Below are 14,899 nucleotides of genomic sequence, written 5' to 3' on the forward strand. Positions count from 1 at the left end.
ATGCGCCTTTAGTAAGTGTTGTAGTGATCTTCATTCGTGAGTTTATTCTGACCACAATTCTTCCACAAAGTTGAAGGTTCAAATCAGTCCTTATAGAGTTTAAAGATTTCTTGAACCATTCATAACGCAATTACAGTAACGTCAAATCACAATTGGTTTCAGGGCTTAATGCAGGCCAGTAATTTGGCCCTTCTGGAATTGGTGACCTTCTTTGGGCATGCAGTGTTTATTGTAGAGAGGCAAAAATATATCTTGCCACAAAAACCCACAAACAGTAGTAAGTGCAGTTGCAGAAGACCTCCTCAAACTTTTCCCACCCAGTTGATTTCTATTGTCACTTTAAGTTGACCCATATTAAGCTAATATAAGAAAATCTTGCTCTTTTACACACCCCTCGTCCTTTCCCCTTCAGTGATTTCAATTTGTCTGATAACTGTTTAAAAAATAAAAAATAAAATACACCTCTCTCCATAATTGTAGCAGGGAACCAAAAATTATAACTGTTATGACTAAACATGCACATATGGCTTCAACTGGCCACTACTTAACCTGATATTCCATATAACTTGCATATTATTGTTTATGCAGAATAAGGGTTATAATAATGATCGTAACAAAGCCAGACTCTGAGTCGGGATTAGAGATAAACCTGAGAGGACGGAATTGATTGGATTAATGGACTAAGGACTGAGCATGGCTCTTATTAAAGGGATAAGCTGGTTTCAATGCTAAGACAGTTGTTAGTTGAACCAAAAGTGTGTGTGTGTGGGGGGGGGGGAGGGGGGGAGGGGGGGGTCAATTTGTGGTGTAGAAAAAAGAATCTCGAGGCAACTTTTTATATAAACTCAACATTTTATTATTAATTGTGAGTATCTCATGCTGAGTGTATAAACTTAAATAGGTCTGATAATGATATCAAGAATCAGATCTCAAAAGTATCCTTTACTAAATTCTGATGAAAAAATACGGCTGATCCTGAGACAGTCTACCACAATGTAGACACTGCAAATCAGCTGGAACTGCTGACAACGTCTCAGAACGGCAACAGCGCAGAGCAGATTGGAGTAAAAGTCTTTTAATATGAATGTACGTGTGTGTAAGAGAGAGAAAGAGAGAGAGTGATTGAAGCTCCTCTAGGCACTGACGTGCTATTCCACTACAGTCACCACATGTTTCTCCTTCTCGGTCACCAAGGGAACGGAGCCCGGCTTGCTGTGTTTGCGTACGTTTTGTTCCCTGTAAAAAAAAAAAAAAAAAAGGGAGAGACAGGGAGAGAGGGGGAGGGGGGGATGAGAAAGAAAGACAGACAAAGAGAGATGGACAATGAGATTGATGCATGACTCAAATAGACGCTCATTTTCCCCTTCACGCACACACATGTATACACACTTGTATAGCACTGCCACCTCACAAGTTATTGTTTTGGCATGCAGTGAGTAAGCATCAGCAAACATTTACTGCAAAAACATAAAAATCTGTGTCTCTATAAAGATCTGGCGAAGTACTATCAAAACAGCAGAGTAAACAAAACCATGCCTGGGAGAGAGAGAAGTGCGTGCACTTGTCATTCAGAAAAAATGAAACGTGGCATAGCTCGGAGGGAGCAGTAAAGCCTGGCACCCAGAGTGGAGATATGTGAGGAATTTTCTATTGCTTACTAGAACTCCTGTGCCAAAGAGCTGGATACAACATTACTACTTCGACACTAGCCTTCTATGATAATAACCATAACCAAAAAAAGTCAATGTTTATGTTTAAAGAATAATATACAGCTATAATATATTAAATTATAACAGGGGACAAGCACAAATGCACACTAAAGAGAAACTGTAAATGGCAATTAGCCTAATCTGCATGTCTTTGGACTGTGGGAGGAGACACACTAAGTTCAGGGACAACATACAAACTCTATACAGACCCAAAGGCACAACCGGACCCTTGCTTATGGAGACATTTTTTTAAAATATTAATATATATTTACATATGAGGTGGTAAAATGTTGCCATTCCTCTATAAGCTTACAAGTGGTGCTATGAACTACAGACACAGTGGCAGGCAGCACAGCATCCCGTGTGGTAGGAATAAATTATTTGCTTAGTTTATTAGAATTGTAACAAAATCAAAAATAAAAAGAATATTTATAAAATGGTGATTTTTTTATAGAATAGCAATAAAAATTACAAAATACAATTCTGCACCTAGGTATTGTGATAAAATTGTACCGACAGGGTTCATGGGTCTTAAATCCCATCCCTAATATACAGTATCAATCAAAAGTATGGAAACAAGCTTGGATTTTTTTTTCTGCATTCCATTATAGAATAATCCTGGAGATTTAAAAAATATAAAAGTAACAAGTAGAATTCTGTAATTAAGTAATAACAACTGTCAGTTGTTATTTTAAGACATGAAGGTCAGCTGTTCCGGAATAGATTTTGCAAGAACAGTATTGTCAAGAGAATAATGCAAAATCCATAAAGCACAATGATAAAACTGACTTTAATAAAGACCATTCCAGAAAAGCAGGACCAAAATTATTTCTGCTGCAGAGGAGAAGTTCATTTAGACTTTACCAGCCTCAAAAATCACCAATTAACAAACAGCACCTCAGATTAGAGCTTTACAGCGCATTCAAATGAAATTGTTGCATATATTGGACTTTAGCATTGTTTTACAATGAAACTTGTTTTTAAATGTGATCTTACTAACTTTGAAAACAGATGACAAGCAGGCTGGTTTGACTGGCTTTAGAAATTGTTACTTACAGCTATCCAGAGCTTACAGAGAAAGGGTTTATGCAGGCAAAGAGTTGCTAATAAGAGAGACCATACACTACTGGCCAGGCTTGTTTGAGCTTATAGGAAAGTTATCTTAACTTTAACCATAACTGTTCTCTACAAATGTGGTGACTGGAAAAGTATCTCCAAAAGTCAAACTTTGGGCAACAAAATCGGTCATCAACAGCATGAAACCATGTTGTCCTATGGCAACGGTTCATGCAGGTGGTCGTGGTGCTGTAATGGTGTGGGGAATGATTTCTGAGCACAAACCTGGCCACTGTGGTACTAATCGAGCACTGTTGAAATGTTGTTTTTGATGACATCATAATTTTCAAACTGGTTCCATAAACATAAGAGTAAGTTGAAAATACATATATTTTTGTACCCCCCAATCACCAAAATAAAACATGGTTCAGCTATGAATCATGTAAAACCAGTATATAGCTGTTGTGACGACTTACTTCCTGCGTTTTGCCTCCTTCATCTCCCGCAGCTCTCGTTTCTGTTTGAAGATGTCTCTTGGCAGGTGTCGATGACGGGCGATGCGCTTCACCTGCGGGTGGTGCTGGAACTTCTCCTTCAGCTTCTGGTTGTAATGTATGGCAGCCTTTTCTCTGTTTGTGAGCTGGGGAATGAGAAACACAAATGAGCCAAGAGTTATACATCACTGCACTGGCACTGAAAGTGAATGATGTCGGAATTAAAAGATCTTCTAACTGTATTTTCATATTACCTTTCTACAATTTGTAGAACTAGTTAGAGAAGGGACACTTACATTAGGGCCTTTTCCTCCCCCTTTACTCCTCATTGGTTTTTGTGGTGTTGTTTTTTTTTTAGAAAAGGAAGCTGAGAAAAAAGGCAGTCAGTGTGCACACGCCCTTAGCCCTGCGTAAATATTTGCGTGTGGGTCATTAACTCTCCGTTTACCTTTCAAACAGCTGACATTCTACATCACACTTTTTTTACACAGCCGCAGGGCTCGACGCGTCCCGGGCACCGATAGCCTATTTAATGCTAGAACTGTTCTCTTATTCAAAGTTATATAAGTCTGTCTGCATGTTTCTTTTAATATCAGCATTTTGCATTACTCTTGAATTTTGCTTTGGATTATACTGTATAATAAAGACGGGCAGCACGTCCTCACAGACCCCGTGCTGTAGGGATGAGGGGGAATTAGTGTGAACATGCAGGTGAACGCGGCATTCAGGCTTATCTAATTACAAACTGTCATGTCTTGTGGGTTGTTCTCGGTTGGAAGATGTGGGTGGTTGCAAAAGGATGGTGTTCTTCTTGCTTGTCAGACTGGCGAGATTGCAGGTTGCTTCTTTTGAACCGTGGCTTCTTACTCGTTCTTGGTATATATTTTTTAATTTGACTGCAATCATGATCAACTTCATTCATATTCAAACTATTTCTACTGCTTGCTGGACTTAAAGTCTCGAGCAATTTGGGAATATTTTGACAAGGTTTTTAAAAAATGTGTCTTTTGATTATAATCATAAAATTAATTGACTAGCCTACTTTAATACTTATAGTAATTTTAATACTTTGAAACCCCTTCAGAACCCCATTACCTGTATCTATTACAACATAAGGAACTGATGAAAGTGTATGGTCCCATTCGTTAATTTAAGTATAGTAACATAAATAATCTGACAATTAAAAAAAACGTTATAATGTTATAGTCTACAGCCAGAGCCTATCTGAAATCGACATGGGGAGCCAAGCCTGTGTTGTCAGCATTCTAGTCAAAAGATATACGTTAAATTAACTATAACATGATTACAATGTTAAATATTAAAGAAAATAGGAACAAATGTTTTACTGCAACAAGGTACAAAGTGCCTAAAGACACAATAAAAAAATTGCTTGTTTATGTAACAACCTCTGCAGCAATCTCATTTCACTTCTTGTCAACCCCTCAGCATTCAGCATCACCAGCCTAATCATCCGTCATCATCTGCACCTGTTTCTTACTGGTTTATGCCTCAAGTTTGATGTTTATGCTTGAATGATTCATAGGTCACTGTGTGGCTTAACAAACACAACCAGTTCCTCAGAAACTGCTCAGGTACAGGGACTGGACTGAGAGCCAAAAAAAATCCTGGAGATCTGTTTCTCAAGAGTACATTAAAAATACAAGAAAGTCTGTCTCTTTGGAAGGGAAATATGATAAGACGAGGTCTGTATTAATCTGAGGATGTTTCTTACATTAAAACAAGCTTGCTGGAATCACACTTGTAAATAAATAAATAAATAAAAAACTATTACATTATTGAGCTTATTTTTTATTGTCCCTTTCATTTGATGCATCGACAACTAAACCCCATGTTCTTCATCTGGCATAGTTCTTAAATAAATTAATAAAAACTAAAAAACAAGTTGTTCTTTTTTCTTTTTTAAAGACACCATCTCTGTCTCTTTCTTTCAGTGTCACATAGACCCCTCCTCTCACTTCATGTCTAAGTGCCACTCAGCTGAAAGCTTTCATTCTAATTAAAAGCAATGGTTTCTTTACCCCCCCCACAAATGCAATTTATTTAAAGCTAATAACTGCTGATGCCATGGAAGAGCTCTGCTTCACTCGACAAAACCGAGAGACCTGTTAAAGCTTAATTACACTGTTCTTAACAACAATGTTTTAGGCTGTATAAACTACAGCACTGGCATTACCTTTTGCAACATTTAGCATTTAGGAGCCTGTGGCTCCTAAAATCTAAATATTTAAGTGCCTAATAAAATATTTAGGAGCTAAAATTGAAACCTTGTCATAATGTAACAAGGTGATCTTCTGTAATGCTTGTTATCAAAATCTAATAATGATGACTGCACCTGAAAATTTACACTGGTTGACTCGGTATTTAACGTTCTCAGAGGTAGAGCATACAGGATTAGGAAGGGCAGGGAATGAGAAAAAGTCATTTGCTTTGTTCAGATCAGCTCCCAACTCTCTCTGGACTGCATTGGGTTTTCAATGGGAAAGATTCAAAACAATAAGGAGCGAAACTGATCATGTGAAAGGGAACTGTGAGCATAAAAGGGAACAAGTAAACGACGGTTCGTCACTTTGCCGGTAGAGGACACGTAAAATGGTCCATCAGTCACTGGGCTTCAATGGAATGCCAACTACTGCCGTGGAAAATTCACACTAATTAAATAAAATATTGAGTGTATATATATACATACACAGTAATAAAAACCTATGGATCTTGTTATTCCTAAAGAGATTTATATTATGCACGTTAATAGCCTATGCAATATTAATGAATTATTGATTACAACATATATAGATTATCTAAGGTGGTAAAATTTCCTCTCTAATCCTACAGGTGGAATGCTCTAAACTGTTCACACATCAGCACAGCAAACACACAGCAAAAACACATGTATTAGGAGCAAGTAATTTTTCTAATTTGTTTAGAATTGGAAAAAATAAAATTGAATGAACATATTCATAAAATCTTTTTTGAATTCAACAAAAACTTGTGTAAATCGTTCATAAATGTACGACAGTTAAATGGTCTGATCATCACATGAGCTCTCGTGATTGAATCCTGTCCTGTTGTACTCTTGTGCAGGGGATGAGAGTTAGTCTATAGCAGAATTAAAGTGTTGTTGTGTGTCTTTTTGGTTTCCTTTGTGGGGACCTGTCTGGACAAAACTAGCCTAGGCGACCATTTAAGTCGACATCTGGAGCCCTGTGTTTTTTTTTTACCTACTTGTAGTTATGTTGGATGGACTATAACATTATTATTATTATTATTATTATTATTATATATCACAACAAATTTATAAATTTATTTGTCCCTCATGAGCATTTTTATTCTTTGCCTCTCCTGTAGCAAGAAAACTTGAAAGTGGAAAAGAAACTTACATAAATGTTAAATAAATGAGAAGATAAAAAAATAATAATAAAAAATAGTTATTATTTCAAGCATTCATCATAGAATCATACCTGTTGAGTTACAATAGAAACGAGATCAAGCACATTATTTTAAACCTGCAATTTTAGTACTCATATGGCTATTGCAGTTTGTTTGTGTTTTTTCTGGGAAAAGAAAGATGAACTGGAGCTCATTGCGACAATGTACTAAATCCCACAAGTCACCTGACTTCCCAACACTGCGCCGTCATCCACAGAAAACTCTCCAGTCTTGATTCAGCTTCTTCACTGCATTTAATTTAAAACCCTCCTGGATAGTTTGATGCTTCGTTATGTTTCTTTCCCCCTGAAACGGCTCTGCTTTAAGTGATTGGATGATTTGAAGTGCTGATGAGCGCAATGCTTGTCCAGGGCAGTTAAGATCGTTAGAATAAATCTTAGCTTATTTAACATACAGACTGCTGCGAAGAGCCAAAGACAATATCTAGAGTCCATAAAGCTTAAAGAGGATATCGAGAGGGCTTTATGATGAATATGGAACTCAAAAATATCATCAATATAAAATGTCACATAACATGGATATGACACAACATGACATATGAAATGAAAATGTGTAAGTAATCTTATAAGATCAAGATTTTAAGACTCTACTTATTATCTGGCTATTATGTTTATCTTTCTGGATCTGGTTATTATTGCAGATCTGGCAGGAGGAAATTGTGTGATGTCTGATTTTTGGTGTTCATTCTGTTATCTGTCATAACATCGCATTACAGCACTTTGACGAGAAAAACCACGTCCCTTCTTGGCAAAGGCTGAACGCTATCCACGCTGCCATAAAGCCACTTATTGAGAGTGATGCTGTTTTTTTATTGCGCATTATTCTAAGTGCTTGGCAGCAGCCACTAGTGTTGATCTGGGCAGCTTTCAAGGCAGGCACGGCTGAGAAAAATGCAAGCTCCGTGGACTGAATCCAGTCACGGGCTGTAGACCAGTTTCAGCAGTGATTTAGCATTGTACGTTTGTGCGCTCTTTTAAACAAAAGGGCCAAATCGTCAGAAGATTAATAACTTCCTATCGTTTTCTAAAGCAGCGTAAACCACTTTTTTAGTGAACAATACTGGAGATGTAAATTCTCTCACCACTCCCAGTTTCTCTGAGGCGTTGGCCTTCCAGATGCGGATGTTCATCTCGTCTGAGCCACTCAGGATGTACTTGTTGTCCGCTGACCATCTCACGCAGATGACGTGCTGCATGCGTTTGGTGTGGTACACCTCCCTGGACACGAAAAACGGCAAAATAATTATTAATAAAAGTACTAGGAATTTAAAGTTTAAGCTATACTATTATATACATATGCACAGTTGCTGAGATTATGGTGCTGGATCCAGTTATTACATTAGTTCATTAACAAAAACCCAAGAAGCTGTATGAGGGACGTTCAAGTAAAACCAGGACTTGTGATAAAATTTCTTGCGAATGAAGCCGTAAAACTGATTGACATTTACAGAAGACCTCAAGCACAGTACGGTGATCAGACTCTCAGCTGCGACAAAACTTTTAAATTATATAAACATTTTAAAGAAGTCTATCATAATTCATAGAAATTATGATGACAGCCAAGGTGGCTCAGAGAACATCCAACAAGTGGAGTGAGTGGTCCTTAAAAACTGTCAGGTAACAAGTCGCCCAGTTTCAGACGAGATGCATCGGTCTGTTGGAACTGTATACATTGTAGTCATTTACTCACACCAATGGCACATTATAGGAACTTGGCTGAGAGTTATTGCCACATCACACGTGATTCCTGACCACACTCCAATACATTTTTACATGTTTGGGGCATTAAAGGAGTTCCTGGGAGGCCAGCAACATACTGAGAAAACTTACAACCTTGATGGTAGGTCAACTGACAACTGTATCTTTGATCTGTTGATCAGCACCAACACTGGAAACTCCTTCCACATATATTAAATAAAAATCTGCTTTAGGGCTGTAGCTATCTAATATTTTAGTAATCAAGTATTCTACCAAAAACTTAAAATTTACTTTTGCTTAATTAAACAGCAATGTAAAACATAAGAGAAACAAAGATTGGTTAGTATTCTTTTTACAAAAATCTACTTTTATTTTTTAAATGCATAAGCATTTTATCAAAAATAAACATTGTCATTATTCACAATACAAGGAATAGCTTAAAGTTGACTAAGATTAATTAGGTGCATTACAGTGTAATACATTCTTATTTTAAAGCCTTTTTTCAGATGCAAAAACTAAAAAGGTATTTTACATGGCTAAGTATAAAAAAAAACTAAGGCACACATTAAAATAATTAATTATACAAAAACACTAAGTTGTGCAACTTAACTTTCAAAACTAAAAGTTTCAAAATCTACAGCTCAGACAAAACATTAGCCTTCTTCTTCGTCGTTGTTTACTGACGACTTGCATCCAGAAGCGCGCTGTGTGACGCCAAACAAATAATTTTGCAAAAACATAACGCAAGCTTTTCAAATTAATTAGAAGAAGTTTCAAAGCAGAAAATTTTTTCTCGATCATTTTTTTGTAATTTAATTACTCGTGGAATCGTTTCAGCCCTAGTCTGCTTAGAAAAAAAAAAGCATCATATCAACAATTTGATTTTTATCTCGTCCTATATCTGAGCAGTTAGGAGGGCCCAATAAAGGCAACTTGATCCTGGGCCTTCCGAACTGTAGTCTTAGTCTGTAGTGGTTAGTCAATGCCTTAACCACTGTGCTACCCCTGCCCCTCTTTTACTCTCTTCACATCGAGCATCCCTTAAAATAGTATGTGTGAATGATTTAGAATAAACATACACCTGCAAACCTTGTCTGTTATAGAAGAGTAACCAATACCTTCCTACCAATAAGAATGGTGATATGGATGACAAACAGCACAGTGGGTTTACGTTTATAAAGAAAACAATGATCCAGATCTCCTCACTTACCTGCTGTGGCCGCGGTTTTTGGGGAAAATGCGAATCGTCTTGTCAAAACTGGCCGACACAAACTCTCTTCCTGTGGGCGAGTAGTCCAGGTCCAACACGGCGGAGACGTGGTCCATATGTATCATAACAGGTGTGTCCAGACGCCTCATATCATAGCTGTACAGACTGAACAAAACGAGAGTATAAATGCATGAATGTGACGCTCTGCGTGTTGCTCGTTATCTTTACGTTGATACTAAAGATCATGTGACTCACTTATAATCCTCATTGGAGCATGTGAAATTGTATGCCTCCATGGGGTTCCAGCAAAGTGTGTTACTTCTTAATTGCATTACAACCTGGAACAGAGGACAATGTCTATCATCATTATCATAATAATGAGAAATAAAACTGCATCAGTCATGGAATATAAAATTAAAGCTTGTTAATACCTTTTTAAGCGGAGTCGACTCTCGCATGTCGTACAGTATGATACTTCTATCCGAAGCGCAGCTGGCAAGGAGCTCCGTCTGCAAAAGCGCCCATAATGTTAGCTTTTTAATGTTAAATGTTAGTGGTGAGTACACCAGACCACCATCGCACTCAGACATGCCTTCTGTACATCCCATTCTGGGTTTAGTCTCCTTAACTCCCACTCTTCTGGGAAGGCGTTCCACTAGATTTTGTGTCAGTGTTGTGCGTAGTAGAAAATAATTGAGACTAAATGAATTGTTAAATACAACTCAATAATTTGTGTGCACGCGTGCTTATTTTACCTCTATGGGGTTATAGCGAACACAGCTGAAGCTGTCCACCCCCCAGCTGAAGGAGCGAATGGGGCTGCTCCTCTGCTCATCCCAGATGTCCACCGTCTGGCCGCATGTTACAAAAGTGCCTTCAGTCTGGTGATGATCAATGCCAGTAGATACAGTCTACGAAAAGAAATAAAAACCAGCAGGAGGCAATAAAAGAAGTGTTTTTATCGTCACTTTGATCTGTATTCTCTATGTTTCATGGCTGATATCTGTTCATGTACTAAATAAGTTGACTATCAATCAAATTAAACAACCAACCAAAATGCTACATAAAATACGTCTTGTGATCAGGCTCATCAGCAGAACTAATAAAATTAATATAACCAAACATTATTGAAGATGTATGAATAATTTTGTTCATTGCCCCACAGCCATTACAAAAAGTAAAAAAAAAAAAAAAGGTTTTGTTAAATTTGTCTGTTTACTAGTCACAGTCAAGTTACTGACCTGCATTAAGCAAAGAAAATAACTAGAGACAAAATAGGGAATTGAAATCATGAATTTAGACAACCTAAGCGCTTGATGTTGCGTTGCAAAAATATTGACACCAGAAGTCACAGCTACAATATGTTTATTAGTACAATATGTTTATAAGCATTTTCATATTGACATAACGTAAAGAAAACTAAGGATTGGATCTAAACGGCTGTGTGTCCATAAGAAAAAAAGCTGTTAGTAACACTAATCAGAAAAAAGACTTCAATTCACTAGGGAGCATAACGATTGGACTTTTTAGCATTGGAAAAAGATCATGTGGTCTGATGAGCTCAGCTTGACCCTATTCCAAAGTGATGGGCACGTCAGGGTAAAAAGGGAAGCACATGAAGGGAAGCACATATCATGTCTAGCCCCCAATATACAAATCTCTGGAAGCAGTGTTATGATCTGGAGTTGTTCATCAGGTCTAGACTCAGCAACGCTACGTGGCAATATAATAAAGTCATCTGATGATGTGATGGTACTGATTGAATAGGTTATCTCATCAATAGAGTTTTTTTTTATTTTCTCCTGATGGCACAGCCATATTTCAATATTTAAACTGTGAAAGAGTGGTTCTGGGAGTGATTCCCCCATCCCCCATATCCAAGAGTCCCACGTACACAAAATCATGCACAAGTTCAGCTTCTTGAAATGTTAAAAATTCTTTTTAATCAGAGAGGCGTGAGGAGAATGGGCCAGACTGGTTCAAGTTGATAGGAAGGCTATGACCATGCGTCATAAACCATTCTTGGTTATACACTACACCCATGGTGAATAAAAAAAGCATCTCAGAACAGGCCAATAGGCTTCAACCATTCTAAAGAGGGTCGTGAACTTCAACAAACACTTCTGGTCTGTATCTCCATTTTTTTAACATGTATAAATATGATATATAATTTCCTATGTAGAAATGAAAATCATATACCTTGCCAAGTATAGTAGTGATCGGTTCCTCTCTCACACCGTAACCAGGGGGCTCCATGTTCCATTGCTTAATGGTCTTATCGTCTCCTACCTACAGAAAAAATAATTCAGAAAAAAAAAGGTGGTTACCGCACCGTATATACGTTACGTCAAAATGTTTAAACTAGATCAGAGACCAGAAAAGTTGCTTGGCCACACGGACCCAGGAGAGCATGCTGACATACCGTGAAAAATGAAGTCCCGCAAAAGCGCGAGCATATTCCTCTGACGAAGCCCTCGTGAGCTTGAATCGTCCTCAAGCATTCCCTCTTGCTCAGGTTCCAGACCTTTACCTATCAGAAACGTTACCCAAAACCATGTCCATGACCAAAGTCTGATTTGAATATGTAAACGGGTTTAAATCTCATTGCTAAATAAAGCATTTAAAGATGACATACTAATTATAAAGATTAACTCAATGGTTTAACAACCCTGGTCCTTGAGTATCACTTGCTCTAAACCTTTTAATCTTTTCCTCCTATTACACCCACGTCTAGTCAGAAGATGCTGTTAATTAACTGAGTACTTAAATAAAGTATACTGGGAGAAAAGAAGACTAAGATTTGCAAAAAAAGGTAAATCAGGATTAGGGTTGGGAAACCACTAAACTAAATCATTTAGTTTTTTACCTTTAAATTTTTAGGATGATGCTAAAAAGTGGTATGTACTGTATACCTGTCCATCGCAGGCGCCGGACAACACCGTAGACAGACTTTTGGTGTGCTTGGCAATGCAGCTGATGCCATCTCTGTGACCATCCAGCGATGCCACAAAGGGCTTGGCGAATATCCGATCGAGCTTCGTGGCATTCAGGGCTCTGGTGTACTCTCTCGGCACCTCGAACGGGTGTAGAGAGGGATCATAATTCCTGGGAACTTTAGAGAAAATGAGTTAAAAAATAATAATTAAAACAATCAACCAAGCCTGACCTCTATCAGAACCACTTAACGTATTCCAAGACTGATGATGATGCTAAGTTAATGAATTAATATAGTAAGATGAGATTTTTTTAAGGAGATGTTTATTTAACACTAGCTGAAGCACCCGGCGTTGTCAGGAAAATAGTTTGTAGAAATAGTTAAGAGGTTAAAGCTAAAAATAAGCTGATGACCTTTAATTTAATCAGTGATCATTTTATTTCAGGTTGAAGCCTACATATGGTACATGTCTGCCTGTCTTTCTGTACGGCAGAACTCTTTGCCTAACTTATTAGTACAAAGGAATACAATTTTGTACGGTTGAGTATCTAACACATTGTTTACATTAAGCTGCACCTCTTTCGTCATCAGCCAAATACACTCCATGGTAAGTAATCGGGAGAGTGAATTACAAATGAGAAATCGAAAAAGTAGATTGGATAAAGCTTAAGTTTTGTCTTAAAAACCCCTCCAGCGTGTTACAATTCACTTAAACAACTTCAATGTGAAAATATTAAGTATTCCCAGTACAAATATTAAGTTTAGCTAATTAATATATATTGGTGCTGGTGTGTTTTTACATTCAGGAAGCATCTTATTATAAGCTTATTTTAAAGTAGATTATTATATCTGGCACATAACTCTTCATATCGCATATTTGAATGCAGGTTAAACTTCAGGCAGATATCCAAGTACTGCAAAAGTGTCATTAAATTCTGTCCAGCCTGTTTTGTGTGATGCTGTGACAAATTCTCACTGGACACACATTTTCTAAACTGGTTTCGGATCCTTCAATGTATGCAAAATAAAGATGACATTGAAAGAGCGGGTTATGACCAACATAAAGACAAAACCTCTCTTTTATTTATATAGCTAGATTAAGGGAAGGAGTCTCCGTTTTCAGTGCTTTATAAAAAGCTTTCCATTCCACCAAGGTGTGTGATTTGCTCTCTCTCACTGTAATATGACCAAGTGTGCTATATAAAGTAAAAGGCTGCTGTAATGTAAATAAGAACAGACTTTTAAAAAGTCTCCAATGCCTTAAATGCAGCATGGAACAACACACCCAAGTGCTGTTGGAGGCAAATAACCAACGACAGGGTGCTGTAATACAGTCTGACTTAAAGCAGAGAAAACATTACCACCCTGGCCTGAATTAGGATTGAATATTTTATACAGTTTACTTAAATCCCGACACTATTCCGTGCCCTCTGCACTAACCCCACACACACTGTCTGCACGAGAAGCCTGCAACGTTCAGCCCTCGTGCGCCATTAGCTTAGCATAAGCACTCCACTCACCACGCTGGATATCTCTTGACGTCTCTCGAACGTAATCGTCCGGATTCCGACAAAGCACTTTCACCTTCATTGCGCTTTATAACACGTTTGCTTACTTTTATTTAATTTTTTTAACAACGTATAATGTCTAAGTCAATAAAACAACCATAACCGAATCATGCGTGTTTATATGACGCGTATGGTGCGCGCAAGTCACGTGGTATTCCATACTCATTGTGGGATAGACAGAGCGACAAAACTGGCGCTGCTGCCCCCTGTTGTCGGAGTCTATGAAGTGCATTATGTTAACCGAAGAACGCATAAGTCTGTATCTCCAAATAAAACAAAATTTAAGTAAAATAAATACTGTCTATATTTTTCTTTTAAAACATTACATGAATGCATTTATGGAGTTAATTTAACAATTATCTGTACTGTGATGTGATTCAAATGTCTAACAACTTAAAACCAGTGAACGCATTAACTTAGTCTTATTATAAAAGATAAAATAAGCTCAAACTCAAACAGGAAAAGACCTAGAAACCCAATATATGTCTTTCCCAAACCTGGAAATAATCTAATATGTAAAAAAAAGGACTATTATAAACAGTAAAACCTAATAAGTAAATAAATAAATAATATCATGATATATTTTATAATATGCTTATTTCTGCAATGCATTAGATAGATAGATAGATAGATAGATAGATAGATAGATAGATAGATGATTAAAAAAACACATTTCATGTATTTTTAAATAAGTATATTGTGCCATAAAGTTGCCAACATATTGATATTAAAGCATCACGCTATATTGATATTATATTTGGTATT

General features: G+C 37.3%; 1 protein-coding gene across 1 annotated transcript; it reads right to left on the bottom strand.

The window, feature by feature from the left end:
- Positions 1-839: 839 nt before the first annotated feature.
- On the bottom strand, positions 840-14,283 carry dcaf13 (ddb1 and cul4 associated factor 13). Its single transcript, XM_053488304.1, has 11 exons — positions 14,087-14,283; positions 12,544-12,743; positions 12,054-12,161; positions 11,831-11,920; positions 10,387-10,542; positions 10,063-10,140; positions 9,887-9,969; positions 9,632-9,796; positions 7,806-7,941; positions 3,242-3,405; positions 840-1,236 (listed from the first exon to the last, which is right to left on the bottom strand). The coding sequence occupies exons 1-11, from the start codon at positions 14,154-14,156 to the stop codon at positions 1,149-1,151; spliced, it is 1,338 nt and encodes a 445-aa protein (XP_053344279.1). The 5' UTR covers positions 14,157-14,283; the 3' UTR covers positions 840-1,148.
- Between the last annotated feature and the right edge of the window lie 616 nt (positions 14,284-14,899).

The sequence above is a fragment of the Clarias gariepinus genome, chromosome 26 (genome assembly GCF_024256425.1).
Source record: "Clarias gariepinus isolate MV-2021 ecotype Netherlands chromosome 26, CGAR_prim_01v2, whole genome shotgun sequence".
NCBI classification, from domain to species: Eukaryota; Metazoa; Chordata; class Actinopteri; order Siluriformes; family Clariidae; genus Clarias; species Clarias gariepinus.

What these genes read in the sequence shown, in the direction of transcription:
- dcaf13 (XM_053488304.1), bottom strand. Translation starts at nt 14,156, where the DNA reads ATGAAGGTGAAAGTGCTTTGTCGGAATCCGGACGATTACGTTCGAGAG. An exon ending in TGCTCCAATGAGGATTATAA is followed by an intron (nt 9,797 to 9,886) that starts GTGAGTCACATG and finishes CGTTTTGTTCAG; the next exon opens with TCTGTACAGCTATGATATGA. An exon ending in AAGGAGGCAAAACGCAGGAA is followed by an intron (nt 1,237 to 3,241) that starts GTAAGTCGTCAC and finishes TTTTTTTTACAG; the next exon opens with GGAACAAAACGTACGCAAAC.